The sequence below is a fragment of the Sturnira hondurensis genome, unplaced genomic scaffold (assembly GCF_014824575.4).
Source record: "Sturnira hondurensis isolate 20B ecotype Veracruz unplaced genomic scaffold, ASM1482457v3 Scaffold0001872, whole genome shotgun sequence".
NCBI classification, from domain to species: Eukaryota; Metazoa; Chordata; class Mammalia; order Chiroptera; family Phyllostomidae; genus Sturnira; species Sturnira hondurensis.
In genome coordinates this window covers 36,790,385-36,812,293 of record NW_028074503.1, presented here as the reverse complement: position 1 = coordinate 36,812,293, position 21,909 = coordinate 36,790,385, and the positions used below count along the sequence as shown (strand labels likewise).

The 21,909-nt window shown below is 50.3% G+C and overlaps 1 protein-coding gene across 4 annotated transcripts in view; it reads left to right on the top strand.

Moving 5' to 3' along the window:
• CD226 (CD226 molecule) overlaps positions 1-21,909 on the top strand; it is a 52,835-nt gene that overhangs the window by 12,924 nt on the left and 18,002 nt on the right. For all 4 annotated transcript variants that reach the window (XR_005064945.1, XM_037035664.1, XM_037035671.1 and 1 more), the window contains exon 3: positions 18-356. Coding sequence is in view for 3 of the 4 variants with exons in the window: in XM_037035664.1 (XP_036891559.1) it covers positions 18-356 (339 nt within the window). In the remaining variant the exon portion in view is untranslated. The remainder of the gene's footprint in view (positions 1-17; positions 357-21,909) is intronic.

The following is a 21,909-nucleotide window of genomic DNA, read 5'->3' as shown; positions in this document are numbered from 1 at the left end:
TGGGCTGTCTGTTTCAGGCCTAGGAGAAGACGGGTTTTGGGACACGACCATCAAACTGGCCGAGGTGGTGAATCTTGAGTGTGAGCATCCTTTGACATTCAACATAACCCAGATCGAGTGGTTCAGGCTGGGCACCACGAAGAAAGAGTCCATTGCCATTTTCCACCCCGACTATGGCCAGGTCATAAGGGAGCCCTATGCTGGGAAGGTTGACTTGGTGAAGTCGCCCTCGAACCTGAGTGACAGGGTGCTGTCCATTCGCAACGCCTCGGAGGCTGATGTTGGCTTCTACTCCTGTCGTCTCGATACATTCCCACATGGGTCTTGGGAGAAGGTGATACAGGTGGTTCCAGCAGGTAAGCGCCAATTTTATTTCCCTTTTTACTGATCTGAAATGTTGGATTCTATAAAGCCCACACAGAAGCTATGAAATGCTTTACCGTGTTTTCATCATGGTTTTTGGATCCCCTGTCTAGATTCTATGAATGCGGTTTCAAAGGCATAAAACTAGGAGTTAACTTTGTTTTTCTTAACATGCTGTCATCTTGGAGTAGAAGAAGCATGTCAGGAGTTTGAATGTGGTGGAAGAAAGCACAGGTCTTCTCTGGTCTTAACCGTAAGCTGACCCTGCCTTGAACTGATGCTGGCAGCGTTTGGGTTCGGGAACCAGGTGCCCTCCTTCCGGCCATGCGGTGCCACTGGCCTTTGCCGGGCACCCAGCACTACTAGCCCCTGCGTGCCCATAGGCCTTCCTGCAGCGCTGAGACTGCACCGATTAGTGAACCCGGGCGGGGTTCAGGCCCTCGCTACATTTTTTCCTTCAAGTGTCACTGGGGAGAACCCTTCAGAAAGGGCGAGCTGTCCTTTCTGAAAGAATCTGATGATCTCTCCCAGTGTGTTCTTGGTGTCTACCTGGAACAATGGTTTTGTGCGGAGTGTCATGGCCACACAGATTGGTTCTGGTGGACTGAAAAGCCTCGAGTTTTATAGCAGGTCCTTTCCATGTAACCTCGTGTTAGCTGCCTGGTCTCTCCCCATCCCAGGTTCCTTAATAATACTTTGAGTTAATAAAACCATCTCTTTGTGGAAGGGTTTAGGAACCGTATATTTCAGGAACCTAGCCTCGGTAATCGGGGAGTGGTAGGTACTATTATGATTTGCTAAGCTTCTGATACGAAATGCCTGGTGATGAAGTTCTCAGGTACTAGCAACAGTGTGAGGGAGGGAGTATCTTGGAACTGTGTGTTTCTGGTCTGATAATTGTCCAGTTGTAGTCTAAGTGGGCACTCCGAGAGTATGTGGTGTCTGAGGTAGCGCTTTCTCTTTAAGGGATCTGTATTATAAGTTGCAGTTATGTAGGCTGAATCCATCCCGAGGTCTGAAGTATAGCAAATGATGGTAGTTAATACAGTGTATTAAATGCTAGAAATGTGCTAAAAGTAGGTTTGGGGCTGTCATCACACATACTTACACAAACGGTTACTGTGTGTTACTGAGAACCATATGTTCCTGGCCTTACTAGCCAGAGCAAATACTGTGATATTATGGAAGTACTCTCTGAAATGGGTGGCCTACCCCAAATATCCCACCCCCTCACTCTTGTTGGGTGCCCACAGGGTGCTAAGGAAACACATGTCATCTCATGTAATCCTTGTGAAGCACCGTGGGGGGTCATGTGTGCCCATGACACAGATGGAGAAACTGAGGCTCAGGGTCACTAGCGAACTCAAGGTCACAGAGTGGCTCAGCTGCAGCACCCGGATGGGAAGGGCAGGCTGTGCTGGACCATGAAGATGGGGAGAGGACTTATCAAAGCAGAGGGCCAGGGTGAGGGAAGGAGAGGAAGTGGAGAGAAAGGGGCGTCTTAGGGGTTCCGAATGCTGCGGAGAAGGGCACGGTGGAGGTTCCGACTTCTGCAGGGGACAGAGAATGGACCTGTCTGACTGGAACACATGCCTTGACAGGATGTAGCCCTCACCCCAGGCTCTGCCATCTTCACTGTCACTAGAGGTAGCCTGAGAGGTGGCCTCAAGGGTGAGGAAGAAACTGTGAGAATGGGATCCTCTCCTTGCCCATCAGCAAGAGGCCTCAGCATCTAATATATGGGCATCCCAGGTAAAGGTTGTCCTGGTAGATTCCCTGTTTTCAGTGAACGTGAAGCAGCAGAGTGTCGGAGAAGAGTCTGGAACGTTAGGGCACTGGGTTGCGCTGGGCCAGTGGAGCGTGAGCCTGCATCTGCAGCAAGGTGCACCCAAGGCCCTGGGCAGCCTTCCGAGGGAGGCACGGGACAGACCTGCGTTTTTCACCCCTTGGAAGACTAGACCAGGTCCAGCCCCGCAGGAAGGGGAGAGTCGAAGGGCCAATGAACGAACAGCTTTTTGTGGATTGGCCCGCTTATCCGCTGCGGGTCGGAGTGTGATTCGGTACATCTCTTTTATTATTGGTGTTGGCAGTCTCCGGGGTCCTCCAGGAAAATAGAGCCCATAAGACATGGTTTGCAGAGAAAGAAATTTGCTTATGTGATTATGGAGACGGGCAAGTCCAGATCTGCAGAGTGGGCAGGCAGGTAGGTGCACACACGCACACGTACACACGCACACGAGTAAAGAGGGTTCCGTCAGATGTTACAATTGGGCAGTTTTTTATTTAGGAAAGGGAGAAGATAGTCGAGCCTACAAGGGATAGTCAGCTGATGAAACAGAAACATTTTAAAGGCTTAGGAATGCCCCTGCTCCATGCAAGCCAACAGTATATAGAGAGGCCAGATGATAAGGGGCCTCTGGGGACTCTCGGAAAGCCAGGAGGTGGCCCCTGCCCTTCTCCCAGGCGAGGCTCATGGGAATTCGGGCCAGGGTGGTTTCTGCTGACCTGCTTTCGGTTGTGGAAGACCCGGGGTGGGGCGGGCTGGAGGGCGCACGCCCCAGGAGAGTCAGCTCTCGGAGGAAGGTAACCAGAAGTCGAAGAGAGAGAGATGAAGGGACCACCCCCAGACAGGGCGAGAGTGACTACACAGATGAAAGTCGGTGCCTGGAGGACTGAGGAAGTGTAATGTGCAAGCACAGGGCACGGTCGTTGTCTCCACGTGTGTGGCTCGGCGGCCTCCGCCCCTGAGGCCCTGTCTTCTACCCTCACCCACAGTGCCTCCAGCAGAGGCCTTCGCCTCTAGACTCGTTCCAAGATGTGACCCAAACATCCGCAGGTGGGGTTGGCGTCTGCTGCGATCTTCTCGAGAGCAGAGGTTCTGTTTACTTATGCACACCCTCCCGGTCTTCCCGTAGATTTTTTCCCATCCCCGGGGTGGGGGCGTGTTGGGCTGAGTGGCCGGAGAGTGGGCTGCAGCCAAAGCCGGGGCCGCTTCCCAGGTGCCTGACGATGTTCGCAGGGCAGCTGGCGCAAGAGAGCCCCTGGGTTTTCTCCTCTGACTCTCAGAAACCACACAGTTTACACCTCTGGGGTCTCTTTCTCACACCTGCTGTTTCCTGGGCACTGGAGGTGACTGCCCAGGATGACAGAGTCTGGGCCGTGTTTCCTCTTCAGGGTGGGTGCTGGTGGCATGTGGGTGTGAGTGCAGAGCGCAAGCGTGGTTTTATGGGTCACAGCCACCCAAAGACTGGAAGAGCTCAGCCCACACGCTGGGGCGGCTCCCTGGAACCTTCTGGGCCTGTCCTTAATGAGAAGTCTCTCTGTCCAGGTCAGAGCTGTAGATGTCCAGTGCTGCTCCCAAACTCCCTCCCGGAACCGTCTCTGTGTCTGTGATCTTCAGAGGCCTTGCTGGCATTTGCCTGTTGACAGATCATGACATTAACCAAGAGGACGGTTCTTTTTGTGCATTTTCTGAGAGACCGATGCTGGGTTTGGGATGTTTAAAACAAAATGAACAAAAAAGGGGAAATAAATACCCACAGAAAGAAGGGAGAAGCAAAGGTCTCCACTTCCCGGAAGCCCGGGGCCCCTCAGTCTGTTCGCACGTTGCCTCAGTGCGTCCTGGGCCAGCGTGTCTGGCACTGGGTGAAGGATGCTCAACTGTGCTTCTGTTGATAGTTTTTGTTTCGGTTTGCTTTTATACGGAGCACAGATGGCAAGCAGGGTGGCTTTTCCTAGCATTCAAAAAGTTCCTGAAGACATTTAAGGTTTTGAAACCGTTAAGAATTTTAGGGCCATCAAGACAATCCTTCAGGGGTCAGTGCAGCATCATACCTGCAGGCGGCTTCTCTTCCTCAGTCTCCACGGTCATTTTAATTAAATAACTCGGCCCACGGGGCATCTGGCTCTTCCCCAGAGACAGTCTTCACAGCCCAGTAAATCTCCGTGTGGGGGAGGGTTTCCCTGGCTTCACCTATTTAACCAACCTACGTTAAAAAAAAGTCATCTTCATACCCAGCCCAGAGAGAAAGGCCACGTTCCAGAGAAGACCAAGGTGCACAGACTTTCTGAGGGTGGAGACGTCATAATCGATAGTCTCATCGACTAAATAGCATCCATGGCTCACACCTGCTGATGTCTGTGGGGTGACGATTGTGGCTGATGACAAGGACATCTGGGTGTGAATTCTGGGAGCATGGAAGGGCACCCTCAAACCAGCACAGTCTCTGAGAAACTCACATTCTCATTTTAGCAGATTAGCTCTTAAGGACCCACCTGTCCCATTTCTTAGCAGTTTTCGTGAGGCCTGCAGGCTCCCAGCACAGATCAGACCAGGGGAGTAAGTGAAGGGGGGTGTGCATGTCCTCTGAGTGTGTGGGACAATTTCCTTCCTGACGGACAAAGCACCCGGAACTTCAGGGAGGTTTAGGGCATCGCAGGTCGCCTTCTCCCTGGTTTTACTTACCTGCAGCTAACTGCTGTCTGAACATAATAAATGGAAATTTCCAGAAATACACCGTTTGTAAGTGTTAAATTGCATGCTGTCCTGAGTAGCTCTGTCCCACCTGGGCTGTGCATCGTCCCTTTTTCCGAGTCTCCATAAGGTACAGACACTGCCCACTGCTCATGAGTCACTGAGCAGCTGTCTCAGTTGTCAGACGGACTGGATGTTCAAGTAAAGCCTTCAGTGGCCTAACGCTTGGTCCCAACACCCATGTCGCCTTCTCCCTCCATCTCGTCACGTCTGCCCTGTACCACCTCACAGCACCTCAGACAGGGCGAGGGCAGCGCCATCCAAGAGCAGGAGAGAGGCCATATTCACATGGCTTTAATTGCAACATATTCTTATAATTGTGCTATTTTATTATTAGTTACTGTTCATGTCCTACGGTACCTGATTTATCACTTAAACTTTATCCTCTGTGTGTGTGTATCGGAAAAACACAGTGTACATAGGTTTTGGTAGTATCTGTGGTTTCAGGCATCCAACTGGGGGTCTTGGACCATACCCCCACAGAGAAGGTTGGGGAGGACTATATATCATTTGTCATCTGAGAAACTGCCAGATAATCCAATTATTGCCTCTGAGACCAAGTTCAGTAACAGTGATGGAGACAAATGAGACTCTTTTGCCTGTCTTATTAGCTTATGAGATCATATTTCTTGAAACATCTCTTTATTATCTTTTAGGGAACAGTTGCTCCTTGAATAGGTACAAATAAATTTTATTTAAAATAAATACTGTGTTACTTCTTCCCCCCATTTCTCTTAAGTCCTAGAAGTGGCCCCTAAAAGAGCAGACATTTAACAAGATGGAAACATTCCCGATGACTGGCTGGCACTGTGCTTTGTTGACCTGTTTCGTACTGAACACAGTCTGATGACTAAGTCTTCCGTGGAAATAGCAGAAGTGCCCCCAAAGAGCAAATTATTAAACATTGTTGCTCAAATGACATTTTGAGGTATTCAAGTCTGCTCTTTGTTGGATGAATATTGATAATAGTAATTTTAAAACTTGTGTAAACTCTTTCTAAATCCATTGGCTAGAGAGTCGCTTTTTGCTGTGAAGAGAAGAAGCAATGACTAAGAAGGTCTTTGTTTTTGAAAAGTTACTGATCTACCAGGAAAGGTATGTACTACCCATTACATAAACATGGAGACCACAGCCCCATAATGCAGAGTGGAACTTGTCGCACAGCATGGGACAATGTCGGGGGAGTGGAGAGGTGACAGAGATTCCTCTGGTCTGAGGGAAGCATGGAAATGCGCCAGAAGGGACGTCCGGGCATGACTCTGGACGAACGTCACAGGTGAAGGAAACACTTTCTATATTTGGGACACATGGAGAATACCACTGGTCACAGGTTTCAGGGAAGGCCCGTTGGGGGAAGGTCTAGCTTTTGGACTTCATTTTGTGGCTAGCAGGGTTCTCTGATGGTGGAGGTCGCATGTGGGGCAGGATGGCACCACCACCTGTGCCACCACCCAGGGCTTCTCATTCCAGGGGTCAGGGCAGGGCTCCTCAGCTGTCACTGGAACCATGAGCAGTAGATGGAGCAAGGGCGCATTTAAGGAAGAGAAAGGGAGGGAGTGAGACCAGAGTCACCCCGCTACGGCCCCAGCGGTGCTGGGCATCGCGCTTGCCTGGGAGATTTTGCTGGGGATTTGCTGCATAAATGGCTGAGGGATGGGGGTGCAGGGACGGATGGGATGCTTCCATGGAGAATCGCCAGCATCCACCCCTCATCTGGATGCCGGAAAGGCATGCACTCCGGACACGATGGAGTGGAACAGGATAATCTCTCACGAGCACTGCCAAGGAAGTAGAAAGTACATTTACACTTTGGGAACATGGATAGCCCATAATATGTCAAACCTACTAGTGTGATGCACTTTGAGTGTAAATTTATTTCCCCGAACAGTTTAATTGTTTATGCCTAAAAAATAAGTAGAAGAGATTTTTCCCCTCTAAATATATTCTTCCCATGGGGCATTGGTTAAAATGCTTCTAGCGCTTTTCTACATCTAGTTTAACTAAGGTACCTTGGCCACTCACCATGCTAGTTTGTGGTTTCTCCATCCCGGATACTCGAGTGTCATTCGCATGGTTTTGCTATCACGACTTATTAGCAAGTGATGTGCAAATATATTAAGTTCCGTGCCTTCATGTTCATAGAAGAGTTATTCATAACAGCCAAAAGGTGGGAGCAAACGAGGTTTTCATCAGGGGATGAGCGAATCAATGAAATGTGGTACGGACACACAGTGGAGTACAATTCAGCATTCAAAAGGAAGGGAATGATGACACAGGCCACAATGGGGATGAACCCTGAGGACATTATTCTAAGTGAAATAAGCCGGAGGCAACGGGACGGGTGCTGCACGCCTCTCTCACAGAAAGTGACTGGAGGGTCAGATTCATAGAAACAGAAAGTAAGGCGGTGGTTGTCAGGGGAGAGGTGGGGTGTGGGGAGTGGTTTAATGGGTACGGAGTTTCACTTCTGCAAGATAAAAGGCGTTTGGGAGGTTGGTTGTACAATAATGTGAAGGTACTTAATATGACTGAACCGGGCACTTAAAATGGTTGAGATAGTAAATTCACATTATGTGTATTTTACCACAATTAAAAACATACGTCTTTGATGTTGAGTTTAGTGCCAGGACTAACCTGTGGGAGGTGCCACTGTTAACAGTGATCTATTCCGAAGAGTGCGGCCATCTATTGTTCTGCTTTTTGTCTTCAAGACAGTAAGAACGAAGGTGGATTTCTTCCAGCCCGTCCTCTGACATTGGGGAAGTCCCTTCCTTTCTTTGCGTCTCGGTTGACTCGTCTACAGGACGGGAATGATAACATGCACCTTATGCGCAGGCTTGAGAATTCATGAGATGCGGCGTCCCTAGCACAGAGCGCCCTAGCACAGAGCATGGCCGTCGCATGGAGTTCCCTGAGGAATTAGGTGTTCTGTTCAGTGTGAACGAGCAAGAGTACTTCCCCAAACGTGCATCACCACTCCAGGCACCCCCCTGGGGGCCAGAGAGGTTCTGGCGAGTGAGGCGCTACAGCTGCACCCTCGTTTCTGTTCTACGCCGGGACAGGAGAGGTCGACAGTGTATCAGTGTGTGAAATGCTCTGATGGGGATAAATGCCAGAAGGGGGCCACTAGACCCCTCAGGGGGACAGTTGTCTTCCTTCACTGGTCAGCTTGGGGGTGAAGGGATGTCTGACAACTATTGGAGGTGGGAGAGTCGGCCGAGGAAGGAGCAGGGTAGGCTTGTTCTCTGCCCGGAAAATGGCATGTGCAAGGTCCGGAGAATGAAGAAGGACTGTGGGGAGTTTGAGGCTGAAAAGGGAGCCCATTATCCTGCAGTGGAAACTGCAAAGTGAGGGTGGGGACAGATGCGAGGGGAAAGGCAAGCAGGGGCCAAGCACTGAGCCTTTCTACGTGTCAGGGATCTCCTGGAGGAACTGGCCCAGGAGAGAGGTATCAGATGGCATCGTGGGGACATGTGTTCGCGAGCGGGACTGCAGAGGGGTCTGGGCCGGAGTCTGTTTTAGGGATGCAGGTGGGAGAGAATGGCGGCTGGGCCAGAATTGGGCAGTGGGGTAGAGAGCCAGGCACAGGTCTCAGAGGTATTCAGAAGGCAGATCGTCCAGGTCCAGCAGTCAGAGTAGGGGAGGGTCAGAGAAAGTGAGAATGATGTTGGCTTCTCAACAGTGGGGAGAACGGGAGGGGGTCCGTTTCGGGAGGGGACTACTGCTCTGGGTGCCTGTGAATAGAAAGCAGAGGGAACATGTTAAAAATGTAAATAAGGCCTGTCTCTTGGTTCTCTTTTGCCACGGGATTTATGTCCTCAGCTGGGCCCAGGAGGTGAGTTAGCGTCGTCTTCCTTTGCGGAGATCACACTGCCATCCCCATCCTGGTTTATAGCTGGTTACACATGACGCGCTGTTCCAGCCCCTTCCTCCGGGGCTCTAGCTCAGACCCAGCCCCAATGGTGCTCACTTCTTGACCTGCCTGGAGTCTCCTTTTGGACGGTGCCCGGTGGGCAGATACTTGTTCAGAAGCACGGCGGCCGCTGGTGAACGCCAGCTGCCCCTTTTGTCTGTCCAGCCAGCTGGCCTCCAGCCCCCGCAGAGCTGTGAGCACAGGCCCGCATTCCTGGTGAGGCCGCTTTTTGTCCAGTTCCAGGTCAAGTGCTCCTTGTGTCTTTACAGCAACATATCACCAATCTGTTCTCGTGAGAAAATTTGGACATTCCCTGGTTGTTCGCTCCATAACGCTGGAACCAAATTCCATCAGTGCCCTTGTCCTTCTCGAGTCTCTCTCTGAACTTTTGGGTGTGCTATTTTTAAATGCAACGGGTTTCTCTTACGTCCTCTCTTTGATGTATTTAAACACTTTCTGGCACATATTTTCGAGTCTTGTTTTGCAAGATGTTTTGCAGATATTCTTTTGGCCTAATTATTTGTACCTCTGGCTTCATCACCGTCCCTGTGGGGTGGTCTTAGTTTTGTGGGCACACTTCGTCCTGGGTGGCTGACTCGCCAGGTTAGCCAGAAGGGGCTTTACTTTGAGTGCCTGAGCCTGTATAGCTACGGTGTGTGTTCCCCTGGACTTTCAAAACAGTGGTTTTTAGTAGTCTTCGTATTTCTTTGGGGGTTGTTATCTCTTTAACTAGATCTTTTGTTTCTTTTTAAACCAGATGATGTGCATTTTATTATTTTTATTTGTAATTATGCAAAATTCCAATGATTTTTTTAAAATTTTGCTTTTCTTATTAGAATTGCCTCTAGCCATTTTGCCCATGACATGCGCTTCGAGGCGCGCAGTGTCTGTGCCCACTCCACTCCCCAACGCAGTGGAATAGCCCTGTGCTTTTGTTTCTGGCAGACTCAGGGGCGAGTTTCGTGTGCAATCCTGATGTGGAGTGTGCACAGCTGTCTCAGACGGCGATTCAAGAGTAAGTACAGAGAGCACACCCCTACGTCCATTGCCACGTTACAGACAGTTGCCAAGGTTGGGAAGCAGTCCACGTGCTCATCAGTAAGTGCGTGAATTAAAAGGTTGCGGTCCATTTACACAATGGAATGCTACTTGGCCATCAGAAAGAAGGACATCTTACTTGTTGCAACAGCATGGATGGACTTGGAGAGAACATCATGCTAAGTTAAATAAGTCAGTCAGCAAAAGACATATGCTGTATGATATGATTTCAGTTGTATGTGGAATCTAATGAACAAAATAAACTAACAAGCAGAATAGAAAGAGACTTATAGAGAGAAGGCAGACGGGCAGCTGTCAGAGGGGTGGGTGGTTGGTAGGCTGGATGAGGAAGGTGAAAGGAATTAAGCAGAAAAATAAATACAACTTTTAGACACAGACAACAGTGTGGTGATGACCAGAGCGGGAGGGGAGAGAGGGGAGGTTGAAGGGGGTGAAGGGGGATAAATGGTGATGGGAGGAGACTTAGCTTGTATTAAACTGTAATGCAATATACAGATGATGTATTATAGAACTGTGTACCTGAAGCTTATAGAACTTTACCAACCAATGTTGCCCCAATACATTCAATAATTTAAAAAAAAGTTAGGGCACAGATAAATTTGAGTCCACCGGTTTAACCTTTCCGTCTGCTCCATTTTGCATGATATTTTCTCCGGTTTTATAGCACCAGCTGGAAGGTCTACGGAACAACCCAAGCACCCCCCCCACCCCCCGTGTAGAAATGTGGAGTTCCTGTAGCAGCAGCGTCCATTCAGATGCGTCTGTGTGTGCTGTCCCTACAAACACGGACGAGCCTGTCTCCTAGAAACACGTTTTTGCAGTCTGAGGGCGCAGCACTCCATTGATTTTTACTGACCAACCTCTTTCCATCCTGCATCCCATGTGTCACTTCTATCAAGCTTGTCACATTTCCACAAGTTCCCCATTAATCTACTTACATTTTTTCAGGCCTCCAGGATTTGTGGAGATAAAATTATGGATTTCTACCGAGGGGATAGAGACTTCACTGAGGAACAACAAATTTGAAAAAAGGCCAAAGCTGATGGGTGGGGACAGACGAAGGAGGACTGTTTAGCAGTGGCTGCTTAGAGACGTGACAAATCACGGGGTGCTCGTCAGTCGCTGCCACCCGGACCTGCCGGCCTCCACCCTCAGCCTTCCTGAGCCCCCTCCCGGCACTAGGCTGCATTGGCTCCCAAGGCCTCCGACTGTCACCTGCTCGCACCTCTTTGCACTGCGTTGGGGGTAGAATTAGGTGGATGGCGAAGGGCCCGTGTTTTCAGCATGGTGCGTCCTCAGAATGGCTGGAGTCTCGGGTTCCTGACGTTATGGGATTAGTAAAGGCGTGAGTCTGAGAGGCTACTGAACTACAGCGTTCTAAATCAGGCCTTGGGCCCCTTGGCATGAATTGTTTGGTGTAAAACATTTTATAGATGCGCAGCGAACATGCAAAGCTTGTTCCTCTAGACAACAGCGTTATTTCTCATTCCTCGCAGGCCTATATTAATATTTGAACAACAATATTTATTCTCACTAGAATGAGTTTAGACTTCTGCAATACATTTTTCATACCTTCGACTCGGTCGTAGGAACCTTTTGACTGCTTGTTTTTCCAGGTTTGTGTAGAGGGTAGTGATCCATTTAGTCATTGATAACTAGCCCGTCATTTGTCCTGGGGGATTTCTTACGTTAGAGGTAACTGGTAATAAGGAGTGATGAGAAAAGTGAGGATTCCTAGTACTCGCTTAGTTGTGATTACTCAAAACCAGAAATGGGATCTTGTTTTTAATTTACACACACGGTACCCAAATCAAACCGTGGTAATAAGAATATTGTGGAGACGGTGAAACCAAACAGCACCGGATAACATTTGGAGAGTGTAGGCCCTACAATGTCTGCGCCCTTAACTTTGAGTTCCCGTGGCTTAGACTCATTGCTGGGCATCAAGGTCGCACTCACAGGGTAAGGCCAGGGAGGAGCCCCATGAAGCTTCCCACGGGGCTCCTGGCTGCGTGACGTGGACACTCACTCGGCTCTGCCCGGAGGGACGGTTGCTGGCGTGCAATGAAACTGGGCTGGGAGAATAAATATATCGGCACCTCTGATACAATTAAGAAGCCGCTGCTGCTCCGGGATGCCCACCATCGAAGGGCACCATAGACATGTCAGCATCTCACAGACGTTCAGCGTGGAGAAATGACAATGTGCAGCCTGCACTCCGCAGTGAAGTTGGAGAAAGCGTCCCTGAAGGTCACATTCGGGGAGGTTTTCAGGGTGAATACAAGTGTGGGGGCTTTCAGAACACAGAACAGCGCTCACGCGGGTCAGGGATGGAGCGGGAACCCACTGGAGGGCGGGGATTAGGGGCCGCAGGTGGGCGTGGCGATGAGGGCATGGGGCGGGGCTTGTGTCGAGCTAGGCTGCAGGCAGACAGAAATGTGGGAACTGTAGGTTCGCATCAGGGTGGGCCACGGTGGGAGGTGCAATCGGGAAGGACTGCCCTCACCGAGGAAAGGGGGATAGAAAGGTCCACACGGCCTGGGGGTGCAAAGCAAATGCGTTTTAAGGTGGCAGCGACTGCTCACAGGTACCGGGGACAAGCACACAACTGACTTACACAGCACAGGCGAGATGACACTTTCAGTGAGAGGGCCCACACTTTGGAGTGTTAGTTGCACACGTGGGAGCCATGAGGAGCTATAGGTTGTAGATCGATTCCAGCACATCACTGGGTTCTTTCCCATAATACCTTGAATCACATTTCTGGTTTCAAATACTGACTCTACCTTCAGTAGCCAGGGCTTTTGCTACCATATGTTTGAAAGGACAATGATAATTGTGGGCAAAATGGAGGGAGAAACAATCTGACAGCTCATTTCAGATTGTAAGTACTTAGTGTAAATTAAGTATTATCATTGATTGGTCAAAATAACCACATAAGGAAGAATGCCCCAAAGGTATTTTCTTTTGAAGAATGATGAGTAGTATCGTGTAGAGAGAAACACATAGGACATAGCTCTCACGAAAGGAAAAGAGCAAGACAGTCAAGATTTTTCAAATCACACCGAAATGGAGGAAGGGATGCCCGAGGGAGGCAGTGAGTGGTTCTGGGCCTCCACAAGCCGTTCTTGTATCTGAGGAGACGGCTCAAGGTGACAGGGTGTGTTTTCTGGGGAAATTCCTGTGTTTCAAACCCATGAGGTGAAGCTTCCCAGAAGTGAAGAAAAAGGAGACCCCCAGGCTCCCGAGCGTCAGACCGACGGAGGGAGAGGGGTGCGTTCATTTGCAAACACTTTCTGAGATACGCCGAGCTGTTCAAGTCTCCTCCGGTCGTTCCCATCTCCTGCCCGGGGTGTGAGCTTCTGTGGAAGGAGTGCAAACAAAGTTACAGGTGAAGGGAAGGGGACAGCTCCTGTTCCCCGAAGGTGACGAATTGATTCTTGTTTGAAAGGAATTAATTTTTTAAATCCTTGCGCAGCGCCGAGTCCTATTCTGTGAACTACGTATCCTGTCATGATAAACAACTCCTTTGTTCGGCTCGATAATCTTGCCCTGGGCTGTCCGCAAGAAAAGATGAAAATGTGCTTTGCAGAGTGTCATTTATTTCACGCAGAGATAGTATGCTTTGTTTCTTCGGTGTTTGTTTATTCTTAAAACTTAGGTAATCTTCTTGTCTTCAGTTCTTTCAAAATGTGGGGTCATCAGCTCTCTTTGGCTGCCAGGCCTTGTTGGAAAGGTTTTATCTGCCTCCCACAACAGTCCTTTACATATTTTGGTGAAAATGAAATCTTTTGTCTTAGGTAATAAAATCCCCTGGTTCAAAGGCTCTGTTGGCAATATTTTAGATATTTTTTTCCGCCACGTAGAGATGAATTTATTTCGCCTGTGTTTAAAAAAACACTCCCTCACAATTTTTCTGTTTGAATTGCTTGAGCCTCTTCAATATTCCTCCTCACCTTGAGGGCGATAGAAACAGAGAGGCGCAGCCGCTCTCAGTTCTCCTTGAGAAATGGAGTCACAAATTAGCTGAGATGGTATCCAATACACATTCGGTGCAGCCAAGTTGAAGCCTTCACCACCCAGGTATTTACTGTGGAGAGTTTTAACCTGTTTTGGTGTTGGACAGTGTTCTGCGTTTCCCTCCTTTCTCTGGTTCCCTTGGCCGGAGTCTCCAACGATGGCGGGAATGCTCAAATGCTCCTTCAGCGTCAGGGTCTAGGCTCAGGTCGTGCCTACGTCGGCACGAAAGACAGCCACCTGCTCAGCCTCTCCGAAGTCTCACCCAGCCCCAAATGATCAAACTGCATAGCTAAGCCCCTTGGCTGGCCCCCCAGGCCTTCCTCCTCTCCACCTGTATCTCCAGTGATTCCCTGTTCGCAGCTGGGGTCTGTCCTTCTGCAGCTCCATGTGACCCTGTCCTGGGCAGCTGCCTGCCTCTTTGGCTTTTCTCCACGTCCAGCCGAGACTTTGCTGCTCTGCCTGGAACACGACGCCTCTCTCCCGGCCTCCCCCCTCCTGGCTCACACCCCTGCGTGTGTTAGGTATAACGATCCGTTTAATTGTGTGGTTTCCATACTAGTTGATAAGTGGTCAACTTATCAACTAGTGAGTACAGGGACCATGCCTGCCTTATCTGTATCCCCAACACCTTCTTCAGTCCCTTACGTATATTAGGCCCCTTACTAAATGTCTTTAAAGTGAACTTAATGATGAAAGCAAGTGACCCTTTCGTAAGCTACTCAGGGCAGCCGTCGGTCTTGCTCACCGTCTATAGCCCATGAGTATCGCCTCACAAATCTTTTTACAACAGCCCCCTGAGGGATGGCTTGCTCCGTGGAGGTTAACTCCCTGCGGTGCCGAGGACTGGGAAGCCTGTGCCCCTCGGGGCTGCCCTGCGTGTGCCCAGCTCGGAGTGTCTGGTGCAGCTCGGACTCTGCCTGCTGCGCCTCGGACCTCAGGCTTGGAGAGGCCCCGGCTCACTTTCCAGGTTCGAATCCAGGGACTCTTGGCAATTATGAAGCGCTTTGCTTCCTTCGGAGTGATTCCACCTTGTGCCAGATGTTCGCCCTGTTACTTCAAAGCGTAGTGATCAGCGCATTCAGTGTTAGATGGGAGCCTCAGTCTTTGATCCTTTATGGTGGCCTTTATCCTAACAAGTAGTCTGGGGAATTAAAGATACGTTTATACATGGAAGTCAGGGCCTCTCTGACATTCTGGGCGATGAAAAGGATGAAAGAACCGTGCACTCAAACCAACACAATACAGTTGGATAGAAAAGTGTGTTAAATCTTTGTTTTATTAAAAATTAGTGACTGGGTGAGAGGCATAGCTTAGGAGCAGCACAGTGAATGAATACGGGCATAGTCTGGTCTGAGGAAGAGAAGTGATTCGGAAAAGCTTAACAGAAGGACCCACCCAGGACCCAGGGCCTGAGGCGGTAGACGGGGACTGGGGAGGAATGATGATGCAAGAGGGGGCCGCCTAGTCCGGAGGGTCAGCTAGTCCAGGGCTCGGAGGCAAGACCACGTGTGTGCCATGGACTGGGGGACCTGACAGTGAGCGTGGGGACAAGGTGCATGATGGACTACAGTTGAAATTTGGTGAAACTGGGCGAACTCTGTATTTTGTGTCTAGAAGTTTGGATTGTATCATAAAGTCTCCAGGAATGCTTTCAAGCCTTTTCAGCTGGGGACTGCCAGGGCCAGGTTTGTGTTCTGCAAAGATCTCTCTGGCTATCTGACGGATGGGTGGAGGAGAGTGGGCACGAGCAGGGAGAATGGTTACCACGCTGTCGCTCCAACCTGGGGGGCAGTGGGCATGAGAACCTCAAAGAGTGGGACGCTGGGAAGTGGGCAGATTTGGGCTCGTGGAGAAGAAGAGGGCATTAATTTACAATGGTTTGATGAGTTGTGGGGATGTGTGTGTGGCTTTTCGTTTTTTCCTATTCTTAGCATTATAACAATTGCTTCTTAGCCATTTTTGTCTGCCATTTTTCGGCATATTTCTGCTTATTTGTTCTCCACAGAACCAGCTGGGTACCTATAAGAGATGTAATGAAGTAGACACTAAAATAAATAAAGAGCGACATGGCTGGAAAGTGTGTGAAGAGGCAGGAAATCGAATATGCGGGGACGTGGTGGTCGATCTGAATGCACAAAGCTCAGTTAATTGTGTATCTTGTGTTCAGCGTCCTCAGCAGATTTTCTATGGGCAAGTAGCTTTGCATTTGGTCAGAGAGCCTTTGTCCCTCCCTGGTGAGGTTGGAGCCGGCCAGCAGTGTGGCTTCTGGTTGGCTGGGACCCAAACTCACACCTTTCTCTTTCAGGGTTTCGGTGGACAGGGGACACTGGCGGCGGGGTGGGGTGGGGGGGGCGGCTGCTGAGGCTCTGTGCAGGGAGCTGGTTGTGTGTTTTTCCATCAGCTCAGAGCCGTGCCTTACTTGTCTGTATGTCAGTACTCAGTGATCTCTGCTAGTGAATGAATAGATGAATGGATGAATGGATGACGGAGGAGGGGGAGTCCCACCGCCTCCTGTTTGTAATCCGCCTGCCAGTTTAAACCCCCACCCCGCCCTACTCCTCCTCTAACCTGGGGTCCCAGGAAGCATGGCGGCCTGTGACCTGTGACCTCAGACAAAGTGGGCTCCTGGCCCTTCCCTGTGTGCTGTGCTGCAGCCTCTCTGTTCCGGGCCACCAGCCTGTGGGAATCGGCTTCCCCTCCTTCCCCTGGGACAGCAATCTAATGGACGATTTCACACCGATGTGTTGGCGCCTGCCAGGAGCTGCGGTTGTGGTGTGCATTTTAACAAGGACAAGTAAAGACATTGATTTCTAATTATAGGATTTAAGGCATCATAAAATGAGATATTTAGGAACAGGGGCTTCCTGGGACACTATTTGTCCTCCATGAAAGGCAGCCCAGTTGCAGGGTGGGAGGGAAAATTCTCCGTGTCCCACGGGACCCCCTCCTGGGGACAAGGACGGCTCCATGGGTCTCCTGCCTGGCGGGGCTCCCTCCTTGGCCACCACCAGCTGGGTAACTTCTCTCCGGGATGTCGTCAAGACTCAGTGTGTCAGCACGTGACGTGCATTGAATGCTGGCGCATAGTGAGGACAAATTCAAGGTAGATTATTTTGCTTTTCAAATATGTTGACCGTGTGAAATGTGTATCAGACAAAATGCTTAACGTCGTCTCCAGTGATACTGACTAATTTGTTTTCTAGTAGAGGATGATTAGCATTGGTGTTGACCTCTTGATTCTCCTTCTGTACAGCTCTGCCGTGAGGGGGCCTACCAGTAATTCCCAGGTCTGGGAGGCCAACTGCCAACACTTCCATAGGACACAACCATCCCCGGGGCTGTTCGGTCACCCCCTGGCTTACAGACCCCTGGAACTATGCTATTTAAGATTCTCAGTCCCATGAATCATTTACTCTCCTGATTGGAGAAAGTGTAGATTTGCTCCAAAGTGAAGACTTTTTCCCGGACCTCAGCCAGGTTCGTGATACCGACTTAAGTGGAAAGCGTTGTTCTCCCTCGCTGTGCCGGGACAGAGTGGTAACAGCTGATTTTTTAATAATTAAAACCTATGAGCAAAAGGTACAGCATGTGCATCCCTGGCTAGCCCTTGAGACACATACTCTCCAGCTTTGGGGGCTCCCTGAAGCAGCCAGGGGGCAGCCTGGCAGCTAGGTCCCCATCTGCAGCCACTGAAGCAGCTTTGACTCACAGGTCGTCCCAGGCCTGGGTCACGAGTCTTTAGCTCTTTGGTGTTCATAGGGGACCTTGCCTTTTGGACAAGCTGCAGGCCTCTCAGTGTGTGTTTTCTGTCCTGATCTGCCTTCAGGACGTGCTTGCCTGATTCTAGTTATGTCTTCCCTTTAGACAAAGGGCGCTTTGTCAGGTGGTGGTGTTATCTCTTGCAGCAGCTCTGTTCTTCCCACTTTATCTGTGCTGCTCAGTCAGGCAATCCCCTAGCTCGTGTTTATCGCATTTGGTTGCTTTCCCTTGTATCTGTGCTTTAAGTGAAGGACAGAGAGTGGCCCTAACTGGGAGGGGTGTGGAGAAGACGGCTCATCTCCCTCCTGGGTGGCACTGACAAAACCTGGGTCACACCCAGTGAAGTCCTCACCGGGTCCATTTGCCCTGGCCGCCTTACCAGGAGCCCGGCCTCGGGCTTCCCCGACAGCACTGGACTCTCTCTCGGTTATGGAGGCTAGAAGTCCGTGGTCTGGTGTGGGCAGGGTGGCTCCCGAGACTGTGGGGACAATCCGTGCCAGGGCCTTCCCCAGCTCCTGGTGGCTTCTGGCCATCGCTGGGTGGGAGACATCCCTTGGCTTGTGCATACTTGACCTTGATTTCTGCCTTCATGTTCATGTGATGTTGTCCCTGTGTGCATGTCTGTGTCCCCACTTCCCCTTTCTATAAGGACACCAGTCATGGATGCTGGCTTAGGGCCCTCCCTGTGTTAGTGTGACCTTGTCTTTCTTTTCTTTAATTTTTATTTATTGATTTTAAGAGAGAGAGAAAGAGAGAGCGAGAGAAACATCAATTTGTTTTTCCACTTACTTGTGCGTTCACTGGCTGACTCTTTTATGGGCCCCGACTGGGGATCAAACCTGCGACCTCTTGATCTGCATCAGGGAGGGACTGTGTTGGCGAGGCCACCGCTGTCAAGGGGGTATTGCGGAGACACGAATGCTTCTGTGCGGGTTTGCCTGGAGTCATTCATTCACAGGGTTCTAGACACACTTCTTAATCACAGGGATTTATGGGTGTAAATTCCTTCCAAATCAATGGATACACACTGCCTATTGATTGTCACATAACATTTCAAATTAGATTTTTATACAAATGACATTGATTGACTTTTCTAATCTATGCCAAGCACTGCTCTGGGTCCTAAGGACAGCGTGGTGTTTTGTCAGTGCTGGCTCTCCGAAGGTCTGGACTTAGGAAGCTCTGAGTAAAAAGTGCAGGGTTTTCTGCCATTGGAGAGTCACGTTGCAGGCTGCTCAGACTGCCTGCAGAGCCATTGAACTTGAGGATGGTGAAGAAGGACAGGGAGCAGCTGTGGATGTGGCCGTGGGCTCAGGAGTGTCTGGGCCACTCGGAGGCCGAGCGGTGCCTGGAGAAGGCGATGAGCCACTGAAACAATGTTCAGAAATGATCTATCATCACTCCAGAAAAGTCCCATGTGAAGTACAGAGGATTTCATCATGTTATTGTGCAATACAAATCCTGGGAGAACAACACACAGGTGAAACCGTGGAATGGCCAGATGCAGAAGACCGACCACACACACCCAGTGCTGGTGGGGCTGTGGAGCGGCAGGAACTCACGGTCACGGCTGGTGGGAGTGCCACACGGTGCAGCCACTTGAGGAGACAAGCATACTGTTACCATACGATCCAGCAATCCTGCTCTTTGCCCAAAGGAACCGAAAACGCACGTTCACACAGAAACCTGCACATGGATGTGTCTAGCAGCTTTCTGCATCATTGCAGAAACTTGGAAGCAACCAACATGTCCTTCAGAAGGTGAATGGGAAAATAAACTGTGGGCCATTCAGACGATGGAGTATTATTCCGTGCTAAAATGAAACGAGCTATCCAACCATGAAAAGGCACGGCGGATGCTCAAACGCATATTACTGCGTGAAAGAAGCCAATGTGAACCAATGTGAAAAGCATGATCTCGCTATAGGGCGTTCTGGGAAAGGCAAAACTATGGAGACAGTGCAAAGATCCGTGGTCGCCAGGGGTTGGGAGGGGGGGAGAGACAGACAGAGTGTGTAGGATTTTTAGCGCAATGAAAATACTCTTTATGATACTGTAATGATGGGTATGCATCACTACTTATTTGTTCGAATCCATAAACCGTGCTACACCAAGGGTGAGTCGGTCCGGAGGTGAGCTATGGACTCGGTGTGCCAACGGCGTTTCAGCACAGGTCTGTCCTTGCTAGAAAGTGCGTCGTCAGTCGGGTGAGGGATGTGGGTGGTGGGGAGCGGTGAGAACCTCTGTACCTTCTTCTCAACTTTGTTGCAAACATAAACTGCTCTAAAAAATAAACTTTTAAGAGAAAACAAACAAACAAACAAAAACCCTGCAATTGATTCTGTGTTTATGCTAAGAATTAGTTCATGACTTTTGTTTTAGTTAGACATGTAAGTTTAACTGGGTTTTATAGTTGTTTCTATCTTTAGGGTTAAATTCTAATCAAACCTTTTCTTTCCTATGAATTACGGTATTTTGATTGCTGTTTTAGAAGATTCACTTTCGGAGTCGGGGTGCCAGGCTCCCCTCGCACACGCGGGTCTCCCGGGTCTGCGTTCCCTGGGCTGTTCTGTGTTGCTCTGCACTGGGTGACTGGGCAGCAGCAACAGGTGACCTGTGAGCAAGGCCGGTGGCGCAGGCCCCTGCTGGGTCTGGATTCCCGCCTGACATGAGCCAGTGTTCTGTTCCGCAGGGGAGGTTCGCGGGGGTCGACTCTGTGCTCCCAAACCACCTGCCCCTGGCACAGCCTGCCCCTGGCACAGGGCCTGCCCCCCTCACGTCCAGCCCAGGCCTACTGACAGGTGGCTCTGGGTCTGGATGCAGAGCCTGCGCTGGGAGACCCTCCCTGCACCTGTCCCCACAAGGACGGCCCACCCAAGACCCCGCAGGCTTGGCTGTCCCGGTGGGTTTGTCCTTGGTGAGAACACAGACACCCCTAAGAGAGACCTGCACTTCACACCCAAGGTGGCAGGCAGTACATGGGGTTCTTTCTCGAGCGCAGGGGTTGGTTAGATAAGCAGCTAAAGACAGTCCCTGAGATTGGAGGAGGGTGGCCGACACGGGGCAGATGAGCAGGTGCGTCAGCCTGGAAGTCAGCGTCAGAACTGCAGCCAGGAGGGCCGGCCTCTGGCTCCCAGGGCTCGGGGAAAACGCGCTTCTCCTTCTTGTCAGTTCTTTTCTTTCATTTCCCCGACACAGGGTGATATTATCTGAGTTAGCCTTTTGTTTATGTTGCCCCTCATTCTCACCGTCTCATGCCTCCTTTTCCCTGTCTTCATTTTATTCGAATTTCTCACTTGTGTCCTTCAAGCTTTTATTTTCTTCTATTTCTCATTCCTTAGGGCTTTTCTCCCTCCCCCCGTTCCTGTGCTGGCTCACGACCGAGAGAGGAAATGTTTCCCCGTGTGCTTGTCATGTGGGTGAAGTGTTAACTTCGGTGCAGGCTCGCCCAGTCTCAGAGTGAGCTGCTGGACGGCTGCGGCTTCCTCTTTCCGCCGCCTTCTGGCGCGTGGAACCACGTTCTGAAGAAAAGCAGCTGTTTCTGTGGAGATGACACCGTCCTCGATAGTACTCTAGTCGAACGTAGACAGCAAACCCTGCTGCGCTTCAGACTTCCTTTCCCTCTCTTTTGCAGAGGGGTCCCTCTTCCCTCCTCTCCGGTCCTCGCTGCCCTCTCCTCTCTCGTCTACTGTCTCAGTGGAAGCCAGGAAAGGGGGTCCCAGGCCAGATGGTCTTCACATTTCTGCACTTTTGGGCTACTGTCCCTGTGCCCTGCGACACCATGACAGCCCTTCCTACTTGGCAGTAGGTAGGAATTCCCTGTCGGCAGCAGCAAAGCCGTCAGACTAAACAGAATGACGTTTCCACTCTGGGCTCTCGAGCGCTGATTCCTGAAGGCCATTCTCTCGATCAGGTGTGAGGTGACGGCCCAGTGCAGTTTCGACTCCCAGCTCCCTGATGACCAGCGGCGCTGAGCGTCTTCTTGTACAGCTGTTGGCCATTGGTCCGTGTTCTTCAGAGAAATGTCTATTCAAGTTGTTAGCCCATTTTTAAAACTAAATAATTACGTATGGGTTTTTTTGTTTGGTTTTCTACTTTTGCTACTGAGTTGTGGGAATTCCTTACATAGTTTGGAAACTAACCCTCATCGGATGTATAGTTTGCAAAGCTTTTCTCCCCTTGTGCAGGTTCTCTCTGTGGACGGTTTCCTTGGCTTTGCAGGAACATTTTAGTTTGATGTCATCCTGCTTGTCTATTTTTTC